This window comes from Eleutherodactylus coqui, chromosome 7, assembly GCF_035609145.1.
Source record: "Eleutherodactylus coqui strain aEleCoq1 chromosome 7, aEleCoq1.hap1, whole genome shotgun sequence".
In the NCBI taxonomy this organism is placed as follows: domain Eukaryota; kingdom Metazoa; phylum Chordata; class Amphibia; order Anura; family Eleutherodactylidae; genus Eleutherodactylus; species Eleutherodactylus coqui.
This window is the reverse complement of record NC_089843.1, coordinates 3,260,228-3,286,335: the sequence shown is the minus strand read 5'-3', so window position 1 is coordinate 3,286,335 and position 26,108 is coordinate 3,260,228. Positions and strand designations below refer to the sequence as shown.

Here is a 26,108-nt window from a genome sequence, read left to right as displayed (position 1 = left end):
TACCCTCTCCTCCCCTCTAGCCTCATCACTACATGCCGACCCTCTCCTCCCCTCTAGCCTCAGCACTACATGCCGACCCTCTCCTCCCCTCTAGCCTCAGCACTACATGCCGACCTCTCCTCCCTCTAGCCTCAGCACTACATGCCGACCCTCTCCTCCCCTCTAGCCTCAGCACTACATGCCGACCCTCTCCTCCCCTCTAGCCTCAGCACTACATGCCGACCCTCTCCTCCCCTCTAGCCTCAGCACTAATGCCGACCCTCTCCTCCCCTCTAGCCTCAGCACTAGATGCCGACCCTCTCCTCCCCTCTAGCCTCAGCACTACATGCCGACCCTCTCCTCCCCTCTAGCCTCAGCACTACATGCCGACCCTCTCCTCCCCTCTAGCCTCAGCACTACATGCCGACCCTCTCCTCCCCTCTAGCCTCAGCACTACATGCCGACCCTCTCCTCCCCTCTAGCCTCAGCACTACATGCGACCCTCCCCCCTCCTCCCCTTCCCCCTCTAGCCTCAGCACTACATGCCGACCCTCTCCTCCCCTCTAGCCTCAGCACTACATGCCGACCCTCTCCTCCCCCTACCCCTACCGACCCCCCCCTCAGCACTACATGCCGACCCTCTCCTCCCCTCTAGCCTCAGCACTACATGCCGACCCTCTCCTCCCCTCTAGCCTCAGCAATACATGCCGACTCTCTCCTCCCACTCTAGCCTCAGCACTACATGCCGACCCTCTCCTCCCCTCTAGCCTCAGCACTACATGCTGACCCTCTCCTCCCCTCTAGCCTCAGCACTACATGCCGACCCTCTCCTCCCCTCTAGCCTCAGCACTATATGCCGACTCTCTCCTCCCCTCTAGCCTCAGCACTACATGCCGACCCTCTCCTCCCCTCTAGCCTCAGCACTACATGCCGACCCTCTCCTCCCCTCTAGCCTCAGCACTACATGCCAGACCCTCACCTCCCCTTCCTAGCCTCAGCACTATATGCCGACCCTCTCCTCCCCTCTAGCCTCAGCACTATATGCCGACCCTCTCCTCCCCTCTAGCCTCAGCACTACATGCCGACCCTCTCCTCCCCTCTAGCCTCAGCACTATATGCCGACTCTCTCCTCCCCTCTAGCCTCAGCACTACATGCCGACCCACTCCTCCCCTCTAGCCTCAGCACTACATGCCGACCCTCTCCTCCCCTCTAGCCTCAGCACTACATGCCGACCCTCTCTTCCCCTCTAGCCTCAGCACTACATGCCGACCCTCTCCTCCCCTCTAGCCTCAGCACCACATGCCGACCCTCTCCTCCCCTCTAGCCTCAGCACTACATGCTGACCCTCTCCTCCCCTCTAGCCTCAGCACTACATGCCGACCCTCTCCTCCCCTCTAGCCTCAGCACCACATGCCGACCCTCTCCTCCCCTCTAGCCTCAGCACTACATGCCGACCCTCTCCTCCCCTCTAGCCTCAGCAATACATGCCGACTCTCTCCTCCCCTCTAGCCTCAGCAATACATGCCGACTCTCTCCTCCCCTCTAGCCTCAGCACTACATGCCGACTCTCTCCTCCCCTCTAGCCTCAGCACCACATGCTGACCCTCTCCTCCCTCTAGCCTCAGCACTACATGCTGACCCTCTCCTCCCCTCTAGCCTCAGCACTATATGCCGACTCTCTCCTCCCCTATAGTCTCAGCACTACATGCTGACCCTCTCTTCCCCTATAGTCTCAGCACTACATGCTGACCCTCGCCACCCCTCTAGCCTGAGCACTACATGGCTGACCCTCTCCTCCCCTCCCGTCTATCCTCAGCACTACATGCTGACCCTCTCTTCTAGCCTGAGCACTACATGCTGACCCTCTCCTCTAGCCTCAGCGCTACATGCTGACCCTCTCCTCCCCTCTAGCCTCTGCGCTACATGCTGACCCTCTCCTCCCCTCTAGCCTCAGCGCTACATGCTGACCCTCTCCTCCACTCTAGCCTCAGCGCTACATGCTGACCCTCTCCTCCCCTCTAGCCTCAGCGCTACATGCTGACCCTCTCCTCCCCTCTAGCCTCAGCGCTACATGCTGACCCTCTCCTCCCCTCTAGCCTCAGCGCTACATGCTGACCCTCTCCTCCCCTCTAGCCTCAGCGCTACATGCTGACCCTCTCCTCCCCTCCTGTCTAGCCTCAGCGCTACATGCTGACCCTCTCCTCCCCTCTAGCCTCAGCGCTACATGCTGACCCTCTCCTTTCCACTAACTGCTCTCACTAGCCTCTGACTACCTACAGACCACCAGGGACCCATCTATGTGACCTCCTATACCTGAGGATTGTGCTGGCAGATGAACAGTCCTCGTGTGGAATGGAGAATCCGACTTCGTGGCCCACATTCAGGTCCATCTCGTCGGCCACTCTGAGGGCCAGACTGAAGGCGGCCGCGGGGTGGGGCTGCGAACAGATAACGGATCCTTCCCGGAACTGCTGAGAGAGGGCGTACTCTGCGCACCATTGTGGTACCTGCAAGGTGGGAAACCCAACCGTGTCACAGAACATATCACCACTAGAGGGAGCAGTATGCACAGCGGCGACCCCCGGCGGACGTGGGGTAAAGAGTCGGTCTGTGATTGGATCAACAAACCGGCGACTAGGTCACATGGTAACTACCATTAAGAGCAGATCATACCAAGAGTCGGGGCGCTTTAGTCACATCCAGAGCTGCATCCACAACCTGTAAACACTCCATAATGCTCTGCACAGACATGACATTGCGGTGGCAGTAGAGTGGTGGAGGCCGGCCTTACTAGCCGCACCGCGAGGACACAATGTGATGGGCCGACGGCCTGCGCTCACCTGGGTGCTCTTGCCGGCGCCGGGCTCTGCGCACACCAGGATGATGCTACTTCTCTGCAGACTCTCCAGGAACGGGTACTTCACGCTCCATACGGGCAACGACCGCCGTCCCGCCAGCAGCTGGTAATACCGCGACGAGAAGGGAAGGCCATCGAATGGGTTCTGCTCCAGGTCATCGAAGACCACGTTGTCCTCCTCTCCCAGCCGATCCTCCAACGAGACGTCCGGCGACTCCATACGATCCACGGCCGACCAAAACGTGGCTGCTGTGGCTGCTGGAGGACAGAGATGACATCCACCACTGACTGACAGGTGCAGCACCAACCACTGACCCCCCCGGGACGCAACACACACCCCGCCGACTCCCAGGGGTGCAACACAAAACCCGTGACCCTCCCGGGACGCAACACGCACCCCGCCGGGAGGCAACACGCACACCGCCATCCCCCCCACCCCAGGCGCAACACGCACCTCGCCGACCCTCCTGGGGCGCAACACGCACCTCGTGACCCTACCGGGGCAGAACACGCACCCCACCGCCCCCCCTCGGAAACAAACACGCACCCCGCCAACCCCCAGGGACGCAACACCAACCCCGCGACCTTCCCGAGGTGCAAAATGCACCCCGCAACCTTCCCAGGTGAAATACACACCCCGCCAACCACCTTGGGGCGCTGAAACGCACCCCACCAATCCCCCCACCCGGGGCTCAACACGCACCCCGTGACCCCGCCGGGAGGCAACGCGCACCCCGCCAACCCCCCCCACCCGGCCGCAACATGCACCCCGTGACCCCCCGGGACACAACACACACACTCTGCCGACACCCAGGGGTGCAACACGCACCCCGTGACACCCCCCGGGGACGCAACACGCACCCCGCCGACCCCCAGAGCTGCAACACGAACCCCCTGCCCCCCCCCCCCGGGACGCAACAACGCACCCTGCCGACCCCCAGGGCTGCAACACGAACCCCCTGCCCCCCCGGGACGCAACACGCACCCTGCCGACCCCCAGCGGTGCAACACGAGTCTCATGACCCCCCTGAAACGCAACACGCACCATGCGACCCCCAGGGGTGCAACACGAACCTCGTGAACCCCCACCGGGACGCAACAGGCACCCCGCCAACCCCACCCCCACCCACCCGGTACACAACACGCATCCCGCTAGCCCCCCCCACCCAGGGTGCAACACGCACCCCGCCGACCCTCCAGGGGAGCAACACGCACCCCGCCGACCCTCCAGGGGAGCAACACGCACCCCGCCGACCCTCCAGGGGAGCAACACGCACCCCGCCGACCTCCAGGGGAGCAACACGCACCCGCCGACCCTCCAGGGGAGCAACACGCACCCCGCCGACCCCCCAGAGGCAGGACACGCGCCCTGTGACCCCCCCAGGGGCAGGACACGCGCCCCGTGACCCCCAGGGGCAGGACACGCGCCCCGTGACCCTACCGGGGCAGGACACGCGCCCCCGTGACCCTACCGGGGCAGGACACGCGCCCCGTGACCCTACCGGGGCAGGACACGCGCCCCGTGACCCTACCGGGGCAGGACACGCGCCCCGTGACCCTACCGGGGCAGGACACGCGCCCCGTGACCCTACCGGGGCAGGACACGCGCCCCGTGACCCTACCGGGCAGGACACGCGCCCCGTGACCCTACCGGGGCAGGACACGCGCCCCGTGACCCTACCGGGGCAGGACACGCGCCCCGTGACCCTACCGGGGCAGGACACGCGCCCCGTGACCCTACCGGGGCAGGACACGCGCCCCGTGACCCTACCGGGGCAGGACACGCGCCCCGTGACCCTACCGGGGCAGGACACGCGCCCCGTGACCCTACCGGGGCAGGACACGCGCCCCGTGACCCTACCGGGGCAGGACACGCGCCCCGTGACCCCCCAGGGGCAGGACATGCGCCCCGTGACCCTACCGGGGCAGGACACGCACCCCGTGACCCTACCGGGGCAGGACACGCACCCCGTGACCCTACCGGGCAGGACACGCACCCCGTGACCCTACCGGGGCAGGACACGCACCCCGTGACCCTACCGGGGCAGGACACGCACCCCACCGCCCCCCCTCGGAAACAACACCCCGCCGACCCCCCCGGGGACACAACACCAACCCCGTGACCCTCCCGAGGTGCAAAATGCACCCCGCAACCTTCCCAGGGCGCAACATGCACCCCGCAACCTTCCTGAGGTGCAATACTCACCCCGCCAACCCCCCCGAGGCGCTGAAACGCACGCCCCCACCTGGGGCTCAACACGCACCCTGCCAACCCCCCCACCCCAGGATGCAACACACACCCCGCCGATCCCCAGGGGTGCAACACGAACCCTGTGACCCCCCCGGGACGCAACGCGCACCCCACCAACCCACCCACCCCAGGACGCAACACGCACCCCGCCGACCCCCAGGGGTGCAACACGAACCCCGTGACCCCCCCTGGACGCGACACGCACCCCGCAAACCCCCCCACCCGGGACACAACACACACCCTTCCGACCCCCAGGAGTGCAACACGAACCCCGTGACCCCCCCCCGGGGCGCAACACGCACCCCACCGACCCCCTTGGGTGCAACACAAGCCCTGTAACCCCACCGGGACGTAACACACACCCGCCGACCCCCAGGGGTGCAACCCGCACCCGTGACCCCCCTCGGAACACAACACACACCCCACCGACCCCAAGGGGTGCAAAGCGAAACCCGTGACCCCCCGGGAGGCAACACGCACCCCGCCAACCCGGGGCGCAACACGTACCCCATGACCCTACCTGGGCAGAACACGCGCCCAGCAACCTTTTCCGAGGTTAAATACACACCCCGCCAACCCCCCTGGGGTGATGAAACGCACCCCCCGACCCCCACCCCTGGGGCGCTGAAATGCACCCCACCAATTTCCCCGCTTCCTCCAGGGCGCAGAAACGCATGCTGCCGATCTCCTCCCCCCCCCCCCCCCCCAGGCGCTGAAAGGCACCCCGCCGCCCCTACGGGGCGCAACACGCACTCATTGTCAGCAACATCCCCCCCTAGAAGGAGTATATATATACACTCACTCATTGCCAGTAACATCCCCCCCCTAGAAGGAGTATATATATATACACACACTCATTGTCAGTAACATCCCCCCCCTAGAAGGAGTATATATATATACACACACTCATTGTCAGTAACATCCCCCCCTAGAAGGAGTATATATATATATATATACACACACACTCATTGTCAGTAGCATCCCTCCCCTAGAAGGAGTATATATATATATACACACACTCATTGTCAGTAACATCCCTCCCCTAGAAGGAGTATATATATATACACACACACTCATTGTCAGTAACATCCCTCCCCTAGAAGGAGTATATATATATACACACACTCATTGTCAGTAACATCCCTCCCCTAGAAGGAGTATATATATATATATACACACTCATTGTCAGTAACATCCCCCCCTAGAAGAAGTATATATATATATACACACACTCATTGTCAGTAACATCCCCCCCTAGTAGGAGTATGTGTGTATATATATATATATATATATATATATATATATACACACTCATTGTCAGTAACACCCCCCCCCCCAGAAGGAGTATATATATACACACACACACACTCATTGTCAGTAACATCCCTCCCCTAGAAGGAGTATATATATATATATATATATATATATATATACACATATATATATATACACACTCATTGTCAGTAACATCCCCCCCTAGAAGGAGTATATATATATATACACTCATTGTCAGTAACATCCCTCCCCTAGAAGGAGTATATATATATACACACTCATTGTCAGTAACATCCCTCCCCTAGAAGGAGTATATATATATATATATATATATATATATACACACTCATTGTCAGTAACATCCCCCCCTAGAAGGAGTATATATATATATACACACTCATTGTCAGTAACATCCCCCCCCCTAGAAGGAGTGTATATATATATATATATATATATATATATATATATATATATATACACTCATTGTCAGTAACATCCCCCCAAGAAGGAGTATATATATACACTCATTGTCAGTAACATCCCCCCCCTAGAAGGAGTATATATACACACTCATTGTCAGTAACATCCCCCCCTCCCCTAGAAGGAGTATATATATATATATATATATATATATATATATATATACACTCATTGTCAGTAACATCCCCCCCCTTCCCTAGAAGGAGTATATATATATATACACTCATTGTCAGTAACATCCCCCCCCTCCCCTAGAAGGAGTATATATATATATACACACTCATTGTCAGTAACATCCCCCCCCCTCCCCTAGAAGGAGTATATATATATATACACTCATTGTCAGTAACATCCCCCCCTAGAAGGAGTATATATATATATATATATATATATATATATATACACTCATTGTCAGTAACATCCCCCCCTAGAAGGAGTATATATATACACTCATTGTCAGTAACATCCCCCCCTAGAAGGAGTATATATATATATATATACATATATACACACTCATTGTCAGTAACATCCCCCCCCTCCCCTAGAAGGAGTATATATATATATATATATATATATATATATATATATATACACACACACTCATTGTCAGTAACATCCCTCCCCTAGAAGGAGTATATATATATATACACTCATTGTCAGTAACATCCCCCCCTAGAAGGAGTATATATATATATATATATATATATATATATACACACACTCACTGTCAGTAACATCCTCCCCTAGGAGTATATATATATATATATATACACACACTCATTGTCAGTAACATCCCTCCCTAGAAGGAGTATATATATACATATATATATATATATATATATATATATATACACACACTCATTGTCAGTAGCATCCCTCCCCTAGAAGGAGTATATATATATATACACACACTCATTGTCAGTAACATCCCCCCCCTAGAAGGAGTATGTATATATATATATATATATATATATATATATATATATATATACACACACACACACTCATTGTCAGTAACATCCCCCCCCTAGAAGGAGTATGTATATATATATATATATATATATATATATATATATATATATACACACACACTCATTGTCAGTAACATCCCTCCCCTAGAAGGAGTATATATATATACACTCATTGTCAGTAACATCCCTCCCGTAGAAGTAGTATATATATATATATATATATATATATATACATACACTCATTGTCAGTAACATCTTCCCCCTAGAAGGAGTATATATATATATATATATACACACACTCATTGCCAGTAACATCCCCCCCTAGGAGTATATATATATATATATATATATATATATATATATATATATATACACACACACTCATTGTCAGTAACATCCCTCCCCTAGAAGGAGTATATATATACACTCATTGTCAGTAACATCCCCCCCCTAGAAGGAGTATATATATATATATATATACACTCATTGTCAGTAACATCCCCCCCCTAGAAGGAGTATATATATATATACACACACACACACACACACACACACACTCATTGTCAGTAACATCCCTCCCCTAGAAGGAGTATATATATATACACACACACTCATTGTCAGTAACATCCCCCCCTAGAAGGAGTATATATATATACACTCATTGTCAGTAACACCCCCCCCCCAGAAGGAGTATATATATACACACACACACACTCATTGTCAGTAACATCCCTCCCCTAGAAGGAGTATATATATATACACACTCATTGTCAGTAACATCCCCCCCTAGAAGAAGTATATATATATATACACACACTCATTGTCAGTGACATTCCCTCCCCCTAGAAGGAGTATATATATATACACTCATTGTCAGTGACATCCCCCCCCCCCTAGGAGTATATATATATATATATATATACACTCATTGTCAGTGACATCCCCCCCCCCTAGAAGGAGTATATATATATATACACTCATTGTCAGTGACATTCCCCCCCCTAGAAGGAGTATATATATATATACACTCATTGTCAGTAACATCCCCCCCCAGAAGGAGTATATATATATATACACACACTCATTGTCAGTAACATCCCCCCCCCTAGAAGGAGTGTATATATATATATACACACACTCATTGTCAGTAACATCCCTCCCCTAGAAGGAGTATATATATATACACACTCATTGTCAGTAACATCCCCCCCTAGAAGAAGTATATATATATACACACACTCATTGTCAGTGACATTCCCCCCCCCTAGAAGGAGTATATATATATACACTCATTGTCAGTGACATCCCCCCCCCCCTAGGAGTATATATATATATATATATATATATACACTCATTGTCAGTGACATCCCCCCCCCCTAGAAGGAGTATATATATATACACTCATTGTCAGTGACATTCCCCCCCCCTAGAAGGAGTATATATATATATATACACTCATTGTCAGTAACATCCCCCCCCAGAAGGAGTATATATATATATATATACACACACTCATTGTCAGTAACATCCCCCCCCCTAGAAGGAGTGTATATATATATATACACACACTCATTGTCAGTAACATCCCCCCCCTAGAAGGAGTATATATATATATACACTCATTGTCAGTAACATCCCCCCCCTAGAAGGAGTATATATATATATATATATACACTCATTGTCAGTAACATCCCCCCCCTAGAAGGAGTATATATATACACTCACTCATTGTCAGTAACATCCCCCCCCTAGAAGGAGTATATATATATATATACACTCATTGTCAGTAACATCCCCCCCCTAGAAGGAGTATATATATACACTCACTCATTGTCAGTAACATCCCCCCCCTAGAAGGAGTATATATATATATATACACTCATTGTCAGTAACATCCCCCCCCTAGAAGGAGTAAGTATATATATATATATATATATATATATATATACACTCATTGTCAGTAACATCCCCCCCCCCCTAGAAGGAGTATATATATATACACACACACACACACACACACACACTCATTGTCAGTAACATCCCTCCCCTAGAAGGAGTATATATATATACACACACTCATTGTCAGTAACATCCCCCCCTAGAAGGAGTATATATATATACACTCATTGTCAGTAACACCCCCCCCCCCCAGAAGGAGTATATATATACACACACACACACTCATTGTCAGTAACATCCCTCCCCTAGAAGTATATATATATACACACTCATTGTCAGTAACATCCCCCCCTAGAAGAAGTATATATATACACACACACTCATTGTCAGTAACATCCCTCCCCTAGAAGGAGTATATATATATATACACTCATTGTCAGTAACATCCCGCCCCTAGAAGGAGTATATATATATATATATATATATATATATATATATATACACACTCATTGTCAGTAACATCCCCCCCTAGAAGGAGTATATATATATATATATATATATATACACACACTCACTGTCAGTAACATCCTCCCCTAGGAGTATATATATATATATATATATATATATATATATATATATATACACACACTCATTGTCAGTAACATCCCTCCCTAGAAGGAGTATATATATACATATATATATATATATATATATATACACACTCATTGTCAGTAGCATCCCTCCCCTAGAAGGAGTATATATATATATATATATATACACACACTCATTGTCAGTAACATCCCCCCCTAGAAGGAGTATGTATATGTATATATATATATATATATATATATATATACACACACACACTCATTGTCAGTAACATCCCCCCCCTAGAAGGAGTATGTATATATATATATATATATATATATATATATATATACACACACACACACTCATTGTCAGTAACATCCCTCCCCTAGAAGGAGTATATATATACACTCATTGTCAGTAACATCCCTCCCCTAGAAGGAGTATATATATATATATATATATATATATATATATATATATACACACACACTCATTGTCAGTAACATCCCCCCCTAGAAGGAGTATATATATATATACACTCATTGTCAGTAACACCCCCCCCCCCCCCAGAAGGAGTATGTATATACATACACACACACTCATTGTCAGTAACATCCCTCCCCTAGAAGGAGTATATATATATACACACTCATTGTCAGTAACATCCCCCCCTAGAAGAAGTATATATATACACACACACTCATTGTCAGTAACATCCCTCCCCTAGAAGGAGTATATATATATACACACACACTCATTGTCAGTAACATCCCTCCCCTAGAAGGAGTATATATATATACACACACTCATTGTCAGTAACATCCCCCCCTAGAAGGAGTATATATATATATACACTCATTGTCAGTAACACCCCCCCCCCCCCCAGAAGGAGTATATATATACACACACACACACTCATTGTCAGTAACATCCCTCCCCTAGAAGGAGTATATATATATATACACACTCATTGTCAGTAACATCCCCCCCTAGAAGAAGTATATATATACACACACACTCATTGTCAGTAACATCCCCCCCCCTAGAAGAAGTATATATATACACACACTCATTGTCAGTAACATCCCTCCCCTAGAAGGAGTATATATATATATACACACACTGATTGTCAGTAACATCCCTCCCCTAGAAGGAGTATATATATATATACACTCACTGTCAGTAACATCCCTCCCCTAGAAGGAGTATATATATATATACACTCACTGTCAGTAACATCCCCCCCTAGAAGGAGTATATATATATATATACACACACTCATTGTCAGTAACATCCCTCCCCTAGAAGGAGTATATATATATACACACACACTCATTGTCAGTAACATCCCCCCCCTAGAAGGAGTATATATATATACACACACTCATTGTCAGTAACATCCCCCCCCTAGAAGGAGTATATATATATATATATATATATATATATATATATATATATACACACACACACACACTGATTGTCAGTAACATCCCCCCCTGGAAGGAGTATATATATACACTCATTGTCAGTAACATCCCCCCCCCAGAAAGAGTATATATATATACACACACTCATTGTCAGTAACATCCCCCCCCCCTAGAAGGAGTGTATATATATATATATATATATACACACACTCATTGTCAGTAACATCCCTCCCCTAGAAGGAGTATATATATATACACACACTCATTGTCAGTGACATCCCCCCCCCCTAGAAGGAGTATATATATATATACACTCATTGTCAGTGACATTCCCCCCCCCTAGAAGGAGTATATATATATATATACACTCATTGTCAGTAACATCCCCCCCCAGAAGGAGTATATATATATATATACACACACTCATTGTCAGTAACATCCCCCCCCCTAGAAGGAGTGTATATATATATATACACACACTCATTGTCAGTAACATCCCTCCCCTAGAAGGAGTATATATATATATACACACTCATTGTCAGTAACATCCCCCCCTAGAAGAAGTATATATATATATATATATATATACACACACACACTCATTGTCAGTGACATTCCCCCCCCCTAGAAGGAGTATATATATATACACTCATTGTCAGTGACATCCCCCCCCCCCTAGGAGTATATATATATATATATATACACTCATTGTCAGTGACATCCCCCCCCCTAGAAGGAGTATATATATATACACTCATTGTCAGTGACATTCCCCCCCCCCTAGAAGGAGTATATATATATATATACACTCATTGTCAGTAACATCCCCCCCCAGAAGGAGTATATATATATACACACACTCATTGTCAGTAACATCCCCCCCCCTAGAAGGAGTGTATATATATATATATATACACACACTCATTGTCAGTAACATCCCCCCCCTAGAAGGAGTATATATATATATATATACACTCATTGTCAGTAACATCCCCCCCCTAGAAGGAGTATATATATATATATATATACACTCATTGTCAGTAACATCCCCCCCTAGAAGGAGTATATATATACACTCACTCATTGTCAGTAACATCCCCCCCCTAGAAGGAGTATATATATATATATATATATATATATATATATATATATATATATATATATACACTCATTGTCAGTAACATCCCCCCCTAGAAGGAGTATATATATATATACACACTCATTGTCAGTAACATCCCCCCCTAGAAGAAGTATATATATACACTCACTCATTGTCAGTAACATCCCCCCCCTAGAAGGAGTATATATATACACTCACTCATTGTCAGTAACATCCCCCCCCTAGAAGGAGTATATATATATATATATATATATATACACTCATTGTCAGTAACATCCCCCCCTAGAAGAAGTATATATATACACTCACTCATTGTCAGTAACATCCCCCCCCTAGAAGGAGTATATATATACACTCACTCATTGTCAGTAACATCCCCCCCCTAGAAGGAGTATATATATATATATATATATATATATATACACTCATTGTCAGTAACATCCCCCCCCTAGGAGTATATATATATATATATATATACACTCATTGTCAGTAACATCCCCCCCCTAGAAGGAGTATATATATATATATATATATATATATATATATATATATATATATATATACACTCATTGTCAGTAACATCCCCCCCCCCTAGAAGGAGTATATATATACACACACACACACACTCATTGTCAGTAACATCCCTCCCCTAGAAGGAGTATATATATATACACTCATTGTCAGTAACACCCCCCCCCCCAGAAGGAGTATATATATACACACACACACACTCATTGTCAGTAACATCCCTCCCCTAGAAGGAGTATATATATATACACACTCATTGTCAGTAACATCCCCCCCTAGAAGAAGTATATATATATACACACACTCATTGTCAGTGACATTCCCCCCCCCTAGAAGGAGTATATATATATACACTCATTGTCAGTGACATCCCCCCCCCCCCTAGGAGTATATATATATATATATATATACACTCATTGTCAGTGACATCCCCCCCCCTAGAAGGAGTATATATATATATATATATACACTCATTGTCAGTGACATTCCCCCCCCCCCCCCTAGAAGGAGTATATATATATACACTCATTGTCAGTGACATCCCCCCCCCTAGGAGTATATATATATATATACACACTCATTGTCAGTGACATCCCCCCCCTAGAAGGAGTATATATATACACTCATTGTCAGTGACATTCCCCCCCCCCCTAGAAGGAGTATATATATATACACACACAGTCAGTGACATCATGCTGTGTATATAGTTAGGCTGCACAGTGATGTCTGCATACATCTATGTACAGTGTATATATACTAGTGGTGTGGATACGTGCAGGGGTACCACTGTATATAGATATTGGGGTACGGCTGCCCCTCCACACCGGCCCGGGGTCTCACCTCTAAAAGATGACAGCTCATGTGTTCCGCCCACACTTCTCTGCACTTCCGCCCACACAGCACGTCTCCCCCCATCTATCCGACGTCACATCCGCCGGGCGTCCCGAGAAGAACTTCCGCCCACACTTCTCTGCACTTCCGCCCACACAGCACGTCTCCCCATATCCCTTGACGTCACATCCGCGGGGCGTCCCGAGAAGAACTTCCGCCGACACTTAGCAGCAATTTCCAGCCCCACTTCAGCACTATTCACCAATCAGGCTGCTGGAATTCTGAAGGGGCCAACCCAAACAACCAATCAGATTGAATCAGCCAACCCAAACAACCAATCAGATTGAATCAGTCAACCCAAACAACTAATCTGGTTGAATCAGTCAACCCAAACAACCAATCAGGTTGAATCAGCCAACCCAAACAACCAATCAGCTTGAATCAGACAACCCAAACAACCAATCTGGTTGAATCAGCCAACCCAAACAACCAATCAGGTTGAACCAGCCAACCCAAACAACCAATCAGGTTGCTGGAATTGCTGAATCCTCCAGAGGTGTTGTAGAAATGGCAGCACTTCTGCTAATCCGCAACGCCTGTTACTGTCTCCACCCCCTAACAGCCAAGACCACGCCCACATATTAGCTAAGGGAGAGCTATAAATCTGTGTATTGTAATGACATCCAGGAGGGGATTGGATACAGACTGCGGTATCACACCGGGTGGGATAAGATACAGACTGCGGTATCACACCGGGTGGGATAAGATACAGACTGCGGTATCACACAGGATGGGATAAGATACAGACTGCGGTATCACACAGGATGGGATTAGATACAGAGTGCTGTATCACACAGGATGGGATTAGATACAGAGCGCGGTATCACACAGGATGGGATTAGATACAGAGCGCGGTATCACACAGGATGGGATTAGATACAGAGAGCGGTATCACACAGGATGGGATTAGATACAGAGAGCGGTATCACACAGGATGGGATTAGATACAGACTGCGGTATCACACAGGATGGGATTAGATACAGAGCGCAGTATCACACTGGATGAGAGGGATTAGATACAGCATGCGGTATGACAGGTATGACACAGGATGGGATTAGATACAGAGCGCGGTATCAACCAGGATGAGATTAGATACAGAGCGCGGTATCAACCAGGATGAGATTAGATACAGAGCGCAGTATCACATAGGATTGGATTAGATACAGAGCGCGATATCACAGGATGGGATTAAAGACAGCGAGGTATCACACAGGATGGGATTAGATACAGAGAGCGGTATCACACAGAATGGGATTAGATACAGAGCGCGGTATCACACAGGATTGGATTAGATACAGAGCGCGGTATCACACAGGATTGGATTAGATACAGAGCGCGGTATCACACAGGATGGGATTAGATACAAAGCGCGATATCACACAGGATGGGATTAGATACAGACTGCGGTATCACAGGATGGGATTAAAGACAGCGCGGTATCACACAGGATGGGATTAGATACAGCGTGCGGTATCACAGGATGGGATTAAAGACAGCGCGGTATCACACAGGATGGGATTAGATACAAAGCGCGATATCACAGGATGGGATTAAAGACAGCGCGGTATCACACAGGATGGGATTAGATACAGCGTGCGGTATCACAGGATGGGATTAAAGACAGCGAGGTATCACACAGGATGGGATTAGATACAGCGGGCGGTATCACACAAGATGGGTTAGATACAGAGCGAGATATGACACAGGATGGGAGGGATTAGATACAGAGCGCGGTATCACACAGGATGGGATTAGATATAGCGTGCAGAATCACACAGGATGGGATTAGATACAGACTGCGGTATCACACAGGATGGGATTAGATACAGACTGCAGTATCACAGGATGGGATTAGATACAGAGCGCGGTATCACACAGGATGGAAGGGATTAGATACAGCGTGCGGTATGACAGGTATGACACAGGATGGGATTAGATACAGAGCGCTGTATCACACAGGATGGGATTAGATACAGAGCACGGTATCACACAGGATGGGATTAAAGACAGAGCGGTATCACACAGGATGGGATTAGATACAGACTGCGGTATCACACAGGATGGGATTAGATACAGACTGCGGTATCACACTGGATGGGATTAGACACAGCGTGCGGTATGACGGGTATGACACAGGATGGGATTAGATACAGAGCACGGTATCACACAGGGTGGGATTAAAGACAGAGCGGTATCACACAGGATGGGATTAGATACAGCGTGCAGAATCACACAGGATGCCATTAGATACAGACTGCGGTATCACACAGGATGGGATTAGATACAGAGCGTGGTATCACACAGGATGGGAGGGATTAGATACAGCGTGCGGTATGACAGGTATGACACGGGATGGGATTAGATACAGAGTGCTGCATCACACAGGATGGGATTAGATACAGAGTGCTGTATCACACAGGAAGGGATTGGATACAGAGTGCAGTATCACACAGGATGGGATTAGAGAGATCGCGGTATCACACAGGATGGGATTAGATACACAGTGCTGTATCACACAGGATGAGATTAGATACAGAGCGCGGTATAACACAGGATGGGATTAGATACAGACTGCGGTATCACGAAGGATGGGATTAGATACAGAGTGCGGTATCACGAAGGATGGGATTAGATACAGAGTGCGGTATCACACAGGATGGGATTAGATACAGACTGCGGTATCACACAGGGTGGGATTAGATACAGAGTGCGGTATCACACAGGATGGGATTAGATACAGATCTCGGTATTACACAGGATGGGATTAGATACAGAGCTCGGTATCACACAGGATGGGAGGAATTAGATACAGACTGCGATATCACAGAGGATGGGATTAGATACAGACTGCGGTATCACACAGGGTGGGATTGGATACAACGTGGGTTATAACAGAGGATGGGATTAGATACAGACTGTGGTATCACACAGGATGGGAGGGATTAGATACAGCATGCAGTACCACAGAGGATGGAAAGGATTAGATACAGACTGCGGTATCACACAGGATGGAATTAGATACAGACTGCGGTATCACACAGGATGGAATTAGATACAGACTGCGGTATCACACAGGATGGGATTAGATACAGAGCGCGGTATCACACAGGATGGAAGGGATTAGATACAGAGCGCTGTATCACACAGGATGGGATTAGATACAGAGCGCGGTATCACACAGGATGGAAGGGATTAGATACAACGTGCGGTATGACAGTTATGACACAGGATGGGATTAGATACAGAGTGCTGTATCACACAGGATGGGATTAGATACAGAGTGCTGTATCACACAGGATGGGATTAGATACAGACTGCGGTATCACACAGGATGGGATTAGATACAGAGCGCGGTATCACACAGGATGGGATTAGATACAGAGCACAGTATCACACAGGATGGGATTAGATACAGAGTGCTGTATCACACAGGATGGGATTAGATACAGACTGCGGTATCACACAGGATGGGATTAGATACAGACTGCGGTATCACACAGGATGGGATTAGATACAGACTGCGGTATTACACATGATGGAATTAGAGACAACGCGGTATCACAAAGGATTGGATTAGATACAGAGCGCTGTATTACACAAGATGGGATTAGATACAGACTGCGGTATCACACAGGATGGGATTAGATACAGAGCGCTGTATTACACAAGATGGGATTAGATACAGAGCGCGGTATTACACAGGATGGGATTAGATACAGAGTGCTGTATCACACAGGATGGGATTAGATACAGACTGCGGTATCACACAGGATGGGATTAGATACAGAGCGCGGTATCACACAGGATGGGATTAGATACAGAGCACAGTATCACACAGGATGGGGAGGGACCGGAAGTAACATCACACACCCCGAAAGTGAGCACATGGGGGGAAGTAACTTCAGGGTGGGGGCAGGCCTCACTACATTTACTGCAGAGTCACACTATGTTGGGTTGTAAACATTGCAAGCGCGGCCGCCATTACAGGGAGGGGCTGTAGTCAACACAAAGGCATTACATTGTTCATTAGCAATACACATACCCCCCTACATGCTTTCCCCTCTTGAATCTCTTAACTACGTTATACCTCCTCCTAGCAATCTAAAAACACCTTTCTTTCTGCTAGGCTTCCTGCTCATCTTCTGAAAACTTTCTACAACCTATCTTACCATACTCATTTCTGTAAAATCTGCTTTCTTCAAATCCTTCCAATATAACCTCTCTTTCCCACTCAGATTACAATGCACATTAATTCTACAAAACAAAGACAAAGGCAACAGAAAGGGTTAATTGGAAAAAGCTTTCAGTCCACTCTCTTATCAGCAACCCTCCCCCAATAATAAACACTGCACATTCTTTCTATCATACCAAACAGACGGGATTACTGGAGAATACCCACAACGGCTCAAGGTATATATCTCATCTACCTTTATAACAACCCACCGTCTAGTAATCCCCAAGAGCACTCCTCGTACACGATCTAGACAGGACATTTTAGCTATACACAGAGACTGACGATTATTTTCAATGACCAAAACCTCAACAATATTCTGGAGACATCAGCCGTCACACCACGGCTATATTCCCGCGTATATACCTTTTCACATATGAGAACATAACACGCTCAATCATAAAAAGTAAATATGCGTATCATAAATCTTCCTAACCTCACACTAGTTTACCTAGGAGTAAGTCTCTGGCGTGCTCCCTCAGACTTAAACAGCCGAGTCTGCCCTTCTGACACATTAACCCTCACAGAATTTGTCTCTTGGTCTTGCATACACAATTTTTAACCGTCTCAGACACAACAGTCACAGCATACAAAATACCCCTAGACAGGTAACATGGTGATTTTTCGAGTGGACAGACCTGTCTTTCAGTGAAGGTCCAGTCTGGATCAGATACAGGCAGATTTAGCAGTCAGAACCCAGATCACATCGGTAGATTTACATAAAGCAATCTTACCGTGTTCTGTAGATTTTCGGGCCCCTGAGTTCAGCGTGCCATTTGCCGATCTCTGTACGTTCCAGGCTGTGACCTCACAGATCCACTCGCCCACCCAGGGACGCCACTGTTCTGGATTATGATTTTCTCCAGCAGGCTTCGGGGTATTTTGCCGCTTCCGAATTGTATCGTGTGCACACATCATCGAACCAGATCAGACACAAATGCTGGTCTAAAACTGGGAGAGTCTCTACAATGTATAGAGGCTCAAGCCTTTTATTATAACACATGACAACCGCCCTTCAATGGGCGTGCAACAGATTACATCAGTAACATATAAGATTCTCATTTGTCGGATCATATAGAATCTCCCACCTCTCTGCCCACCCTCTTCCAAGTGCTGATGTAGCATGGACTTTTGTCCTAGCTCCAGTCATGTCTGTGTATAAGCAAGTCTTATCAACATGTGCTCAGGCTGAAGCAATTCCTTTGTTGTAGAAGTTTCAGGATGGGAGGGGTGAAGAAGTGCTAGTTCAACACTCAGTGTTGGAAACAAATATACATGTAACACTATGACCCTTAACTCTTAGAGGCTTCTTGTGCAATTCCTATGTACTTAGCTAACATTAACATCATGCATCCATTGTCTAGCAAATACCATGATTAGATTGTGTGTGTGTCCTTTAAACTCCACAGAGCTAAGAGTCATTACAACAGCAAAATACATTTGGTTTATACAAATCGATAGACATTTTATAATAGCAATCATCATGTCTATCACAGAGGCACTATAACTAAGTGGGGCTCCAGAGGAGGCACTATAACTAAGTGGGGCTCCAGAGGAGGCACTATAACTAAGTGGGGCTCCAGAGGAGGCACTATAACTAAGTGGGGCTCCAGAGGAGGCACTATAACTAAGTGGGGCTCCAGAAGAGGCACTATAAGTAAGTGGGGCTCCAGAGGAGGCACTATAACTAAGTGGGGCTCCAGAGGAGGCACTATAACTAAGTGTTGCTCCAGAGGAGGCACTATAACTAAGTGGGGCTCCAGAAGAGGCACTATAAGTAAGTGGGGCTCCAGAGGAGGCACTATAAGTAAATGGGGCTCCAGAGGAGGTACTATAACTAAGTGGGGCTCCAGAGGAGGCACTGTAACTAAGTGGGGCTCCAGCGGAGGAACCGTAACTAAGTGGGTCTCCAGAGGAGGCACTATAACTAAGTAGGGCTCCAGAGGAGGCACTATAAGTAAATGGGGCTCCAGAGGAGGCACTATAAGTAAGTGGGGCTCCAGAGGAGGCACTATAAGTAAGTGGGGCTCCAGAGGAGGTACTATAACTAAGTGGGGCTCCAGAGGAGGCACTGTAACTAAGTGGGGCTCCAGAGGAGGAACCGTAACTAAGTGGGGCTCCAGAGGAGGTACTATAACTAAGTGGGGCTCCAGAGGAGGCACTATAAGTAAGGGGGGCAACGTGCCAGCAGGATGAAGAATAAGTGCAGATATGAAATGGGCTCGGAGAAGCCTCTATGGCGGTCTGGGCCCAAAGAGAAGACTGGAGAATATGTCACTGGGAGGTAACTGCAGCTTTATAGATCTCTATTCACTCTCACTGGAGGCACCAGGACTGTAATCACTATCACTGTGAAGAGTTGGGATCTGCTAGTACTATGAGGGGTCACTAATGGGCACTATCATTGTGGGGGGCACAAAACTCGTGGCTAGGGGGGCATTCACACTTGTGTTACGGCTGCCAGTTATATTTCCGTCTGTTTCGTTTTTGCAGCAAAGAAACAAATATAGACCGGAAATCACTTTTCAGTCGGCTTTAACCCCTTAGTGGCGCAGCCTATTTTTGCCCTAAGGATGCCACAATTTACAGCTGTTGTTCACAGCCCTAAGTACTGGCGTTTTCTCGCGGTGGTCCTTACTGGCAGCAGTTTTTGGGTGGCGATAATGTATTTTATATTATTACTAATCTTTTTAGAAGGCCGAGAGAAGAAGCGTGAACTGTGTTACTGCTGCAGACGGAAGGATACATTGTTTCATCGGTCGCTACGGTCACCACAATATCAGACCGTCTCATCCACTGCCACACAATAAAAAGGCTTCTTTGGAAAACATGTTTTTCCAAAAAGTCCAATAAGTCTTGTGTTTCCGGGGGGGGCGGAGCTCTGAGGGGCGGAGCTCTGAGGGCCGCGCCTGCATTACGTGTTGTCACTTTTATTGCTACCATTTTGGGGTATATATGGCATTTTTGTAAGCAGCGTTTTGGGTCCGTTTTTGTATTTTTGGCGTTTGCTGTGCTCGATCAGTGGTGCGCCCAATCCGTTGTGCGGCGGCCGCGGGTGCGAGGACGCCAACATTAAGGGGTTCAGATTTCTTTCCTTTTTTAATAAGCAGTACGTGCACTGAACGTGATTCTTACTATCTGTACAGGGTTTATGTCCCGGGACCTGCGACGCCATGATGGCACAGATAGTACACCGCAGGACGTCCGTGCTGCGGTGTATTATAGCTAATCTTAGTGATCGCAGGCCATGGCGGACCCGGACGCAGTGACACGGCGGAGGGGGGATGATGTCACAGAGATGACCCTCTGTTAACCCTTTACATGCAGCAAACACCATTCATCATGGCATGTACGCAGTTAACAGCGGGGATCGGCGTTCTCACAGATGACCCCCGCTGCAGATGGCGTGGGGTACGCTTCTGGGCCGCCACCATCCGCGGCCCACCCCGGGCAGGAAGGGGTTACGCTCTCCGCTTGTTTCTCTTCCGTCAGCTTTCCATTCTTTTAAAGGGGCAAACTACGACGGCGATGCCACGTCCGGAAACGAAGAGAAAGCGCAATATTGTTATAAAAGCCGCGGCGATCAGCGGGGAGGGGCATTTCCATCCATTCTATTTCTCCGGAGACACGGACGTGTAACCGTCAGCCCTGCCAGTGTGAACACACCTTTAGCGCAAAGGCTTGCGCACTAATGTGATGACGTGATGCAGTGTGCGCCACCAATAGTCACCCCTCCTTACATTGTTTACAAGTTGGGGGATGAGCCTGATGAGTGGCGGAGGATTACCCCAGCTGCACCAGATCAGGAGTGCAGAGCGGAACCGCTGTGTCTAGTACTGTGACTCGGGGGACATATTATGCGGCAGCACACATGCTCTCACTGACCGCCATCTTGTTGAAGCCCCCGGCTTTCCGTCGCTGCGCTGGTTTTCCTGTCTCCTCGGAGCGCCGAGTTTACCACGCAACCTCTAGTGGCAGCGCCCTCTACTCCAAGCGTCCCCCGCGCAGCCAATCACAGCGCTCCTCGTCAGCTGTAAAGATGGCGGATCCCGGGTGGCTACACCGAGCGGGTGAGAAGGGGCAACGGCGGAGGGAAGGTTCACCGTACCTGGCCGGGGAGGAGATACCAGGGGGGCCACCATGTGCGCTGAACCCTCTAAATAGTGGAGGACAACAACCCCCAGCATACTGTCACCCCATCCTCACCTGTAACCCCAGCAGCTGTTCTGTCACCATCATCCTCCTCCCCCTCCCAGGCTGTCGCCCGTCCGCGGCCCCTCCTCCGCGCTGTCGCCCGTCCGCGGCCCCTCCTCCGCGCTGTCGCCCGTCCGCGGCTCCCCCTCCCAGGCTGTCGCCCGCCCGCGGCCCCTCCTCCGCGCTGTCGCCCGTCCGCGGCCCCTCCTCCGCGCTGTCGCCCGTCCGCGGCCCCTCCTCCGCGCTGTCGCCCGTCCGCGGCCCCTCCTCCGCGCTGTCGCCCGTCCGCGGCCCCTCCTCCGCGCTGTCGCCCGTCCGCGGCTCCCCCTCCCAGGCTGTCACCCGCCTGCGGCCCCTCCTCACCCGCCTGCGGCCCCTCCTCACCCGCCTGCGGCCCCTCCTCGCTCTCCTGCGGGCTCTCCTGCGGCCCCTCCTCGCTCTCCTGCGGTCCCTCCTCCCGGGCTGGCACTCGCCTGCGGCTCCCCCGCCCCCTCTGGCGCGTGCCTGCGGCCCCTCCTCACCCGCCTGCGGCCCCTCCTCCTCCCGGCTGGCGCTCTCCTGCGGCCCCTCCTCACCCGCCTGCGGCCCCTCCTCCGCGGTTGGCGGTCTCCTGCGGCCCCTCCTCACCCGCCTGCGGCCCCTCCTCCTCCCGGCTGGCGCTCTCCTGCGGCCCCTCCTCACCCGCCTGCGGCCCCTCCTCCTCCCGGCTGGCGGTCTCCTGCGGCCCCTCCTCACCCGCCTGCGGCCCCCCCTCCTCCGCGGCTGGCGCTCTCCTGCGGCCCCTCCTCACCCGCCTGCGGCCCCTCCTCCTCCCGGCTGGCGGTCTCCTGCGGCCCCTCCTCACCCGCCTCCGGCCCCTCCTCCTCCGCGGTTGGCGGTCTCCTGCGGCCCCTCCTCACCCGCCTGCGGCCCCTCCTCCTCCCGGCTGGCGCTCTCCTGCGGCCCCTCCTCACCCGCCTGCGGCCCCTCCTCCTCCCGGCTGGCGGTCTCCTGCGGCCCCTCCTCACCCGCCTCCGGCCCCTCCTCCTCCGCGGTTGGCGGTCTCCTGCGGCCCCTCCTCACCCGCCTGCGGCCCCTCCTCCTCCCGGCTGGCGCTCTCCTGCGGCCCCTCCTCACCCGCCTGCGGCCCCTCCTCCTCCCGGCTGGCGCTCTCCTGCGGCCCCTCCTCACCCGCCTGCGGCCCCTCCTCCTCCGCGGCTGGCGCTCGCCTGCGGCTCCTCCTCCTCGATGTCACCTTCCGTTAGGGTGGGCGGAGTTTGTGGTGACTCCAGGTGTTTGGTGGTCATGTGACTTTTTTTTTTAACCCTTTTCCTTAGGTTTCTGCCACTGATCGAGGGAACATTACTACTACTACTCTCATCATCTTACACAAGATGGAGCAGCCCGAGCTGGAGCGGATGCTGGAGGGACGGCGGTAAGTGGGGGAGGGGAGGACACTGGGGGGGGGGGGGGGTCAGTATACACACTGTATAGGGGGGAGGGGAGGACACTGGGGGGGTCAGTATACACACTGTATATGGGGGAGGGGAGGACACTGGGGGTCAGTATACACACTGTATAGGGGGAGGGGTCAGTATACACACTGTATAGGGGGGAGGGGTCAGTATACACACTGTATAGGGGGGAGGGGTCAGTATACACACTGTATAGGGGGGAGGGGTCAGTATACACACTGTATAGGGGGGAGGGGTCAGTATACACACTGTATAGGGGGGGAGGGGAGGACACTGGGGGTCAGTATACACACTGTATAGGGGGGAGGGGAGGACACTGGGGGGTCAGTATACACACTGTATATGGGGGAGGGGAAGGCGCTGGGGTCAGTATACACATTGTATATGGGGGAGGGGTCAGTATACACACTGTATATGGGGGAGGGGTCAGTATACACACTGTATGTGGGGGAGGGGTCAGTATACACACTGTATATGGGGGAGGGGTCAGTATACACACTGTATGTGGGGGAGGGGTCAGTATACACACTGTATGTGGGGGAGGGGTCAGTATACACACTGTATGTGGGGGAGGGGTCAGTATACACACTGTATATGGGGGAGGGGTCAGTATACACACTGGGGGAGGGGAAGGCGCTGGGGTCAGTATACACACTATATGGGGGAGGGGTCAGTATACACACTATGTGGGGGAGGGGTCAGTATACTCACTGTATGTATACAGTTGGGTATGAGATGTCCTCCTGCTGACGGTCTGTGTGGCCCCTCCGTAGGTTCTCCGGGGGTCTCCTGCCCCGCGCTCTGCTCCTCCTCTACACTCCGCTCGGGCTCTGCCTCTTCTTGCTGCGGCTCTTCATTGGTGCTCATGTGTTCTTGGTGAGCTGCGTCCTGCCGGACTGCGCGGTCAGAAGGTGGGTGCTGGGGGCATATGGGGTACAGCGTCTCGCACCTCTACCCCCCTCACATGCTATTGTTCTCTTGTGTCAGGTTCCTGATGCGGGTCATGACCTCGGTGCTGGGGGTCCTCATCTCTCAATCCGGAGAACAGGACCCTGCGGTGAAGATTTCCGTCTCTAATCACATGACCTGCATCGACCACAACGTCCTGAGCCTCCTGACGGCCTGCAGCATTGTGAGTCATGTGACCTGACTGATCCCTCTGATTAACCCCGTCACCATCTGACCAGCTCTTATTTCTCAGCCCTCGGTGTCCTGTCCTCCTGGATTTCTCTGCTGGGCTCGAGGATTCCTTGAACTTGGGGCCCCTGGGAGCCGAACTCAACTACAGGAGTCTCTGAAGCATTATCTGTCCCAGCCGGGGAGTCCACCACTTTTACTATTCCCAGAGGAGGAGACCACCAATGGCAGAGTGGGCCTGCTGCACTTCAGGTAGCGTAGGGATCAGGAGGGAGGTGTTTGCAGAGTGTGGGGATTGGGGGATGGGCGGGGGGTGTTTGAGTGTGGGGATTAGGGCGGGGGGGGGCGGTTTGCAGAGTGCGGGAGGGTCAGGGGCGGTTTGCAGAGCGCGGGGGGGGGGAGGTGTCTTGGGCGGTTTGCAGAGCGCGGGGGGGGAGGTGTCTTGGGCGGTTTGCAGAGCGCGGGGGGGGAGGTGTCTTGGGCGGTTTGCAGAGCGCGGGGGGGGAGGTGTCTGGGGCGGTTTGCAGAGCGCGGGGGGGGAGGTGTCTGGGGTGGTTTGCAGAGCGCGGGGGGGGGAGGTGTCTGGGGCGGTTTGCAGAGCGCGGGGGGGGGAGGTGTCTGGGGCGGTTTGCAGAGCGCGTGGGGGGGAGGTGTCTGGGGCGGTTTGCAGAGCGCGTGGGGGGGGAGGTGTCTGGGGCGGTTTGCAGAGCGCGTGGGGGGGGGAGGGTCTGGGGCGGTTTGCAGAGCGCGGGGGGGGGGGAGGGTCTGGGGCGGTTTGCAGAGCGCGGGGGGGGGAGGGTCTGGGGCGGTTTGCAGAGCGA

General features: G+C 50.7%; 2 protein-coding genes across 5 annotated transcripts in view; one reads left to right on the top strand and one right to left on the bottom strand.

Moving 5' to 3' along the window:
• DQX1 (DEAQ-box RNA dependent ATPase 1) overlaps nt 1-22,408 on the bottom strand; it is a 59,256-nt gene extending 36,848 nt beyond the window's left edge. The window contains exons 1-3 of one of the 4 annotated variants that reach the window (XM_066572794.1): nt 22,388-22,408; nt 2,821-3,095; nt 2,294-2,487 (exon numbers count right to left, since the gene is read on the bottom strand). In XM_066572794.1, coding sequence (XP_066428891.1) covers nt 2,294-2,487; nt 2,821-3,057 — 431 coding nt within the window. In that variant the 5' untranslated portion in view covers nt 3,058-3,095; nt 22,388-22,408. Of the gene's footprint in view, nt 1-2,293; nt 2,488-2,820; nt 3,096-14,219; nt 14,277-22,387 lie in introns of those variants that run through there. The other 3 variants (XM_066572792.1, XM_066572793.1, XM_066572795.1) reach the window with 3 other exon arrangements.
• Nucleotides 22,409-22,441: 33 nt separating this feature from the next.
• On the top strand, nt 22,442-25,575 carry AUP1 (AUP1 lipid droplet regulating VLDL assembly factor). Its single transcript, XM_066572804.1, has 5 exons — nt 22,442-22,572; nt 24,013-24,110; nt 24,924-25,061; nt 25,138-25,282; nt 25,352-25,575. The coding sequence occupies exons 2-5, from the start codon at nt 24,070-24,072 to the stop codon at nt 25,541-25,543; spliced, it is 516 nt and encodes a 171-aa protein (XP_066428901.1). The 5' UTR covers nt 22,442-22,572; nt 24,013-24,069; the 3' UTR covers nt 25,544-25,575.
• The last annotated feature ends 533 nt before the right edge of the window (nt 25,576-26,108 follow it).

Coding starts and splice junctions, on each gene's coding strand:
- AUP1 (XM_066572804.1), top strand. CDS start 24,070: ATGGAGCAGCCCGAGCTGGAGCGGATGCTGGAGGGACGGCG. Junction 25,062..25,137: donor CCGGACTGCGCGGTCAGAAG/GTGGGTGCTGGG, acceptor CTCTTGTGTCAG/GTTCCTGATGCGGGTCATGA. Junction 25,283..25,351: donor TCCTGACGGCCTGCAGCATT/GTGAGTCATGTG, acceptor CTTATTTCTCAG/CCCTCGGTGTCCTGTCCTCC.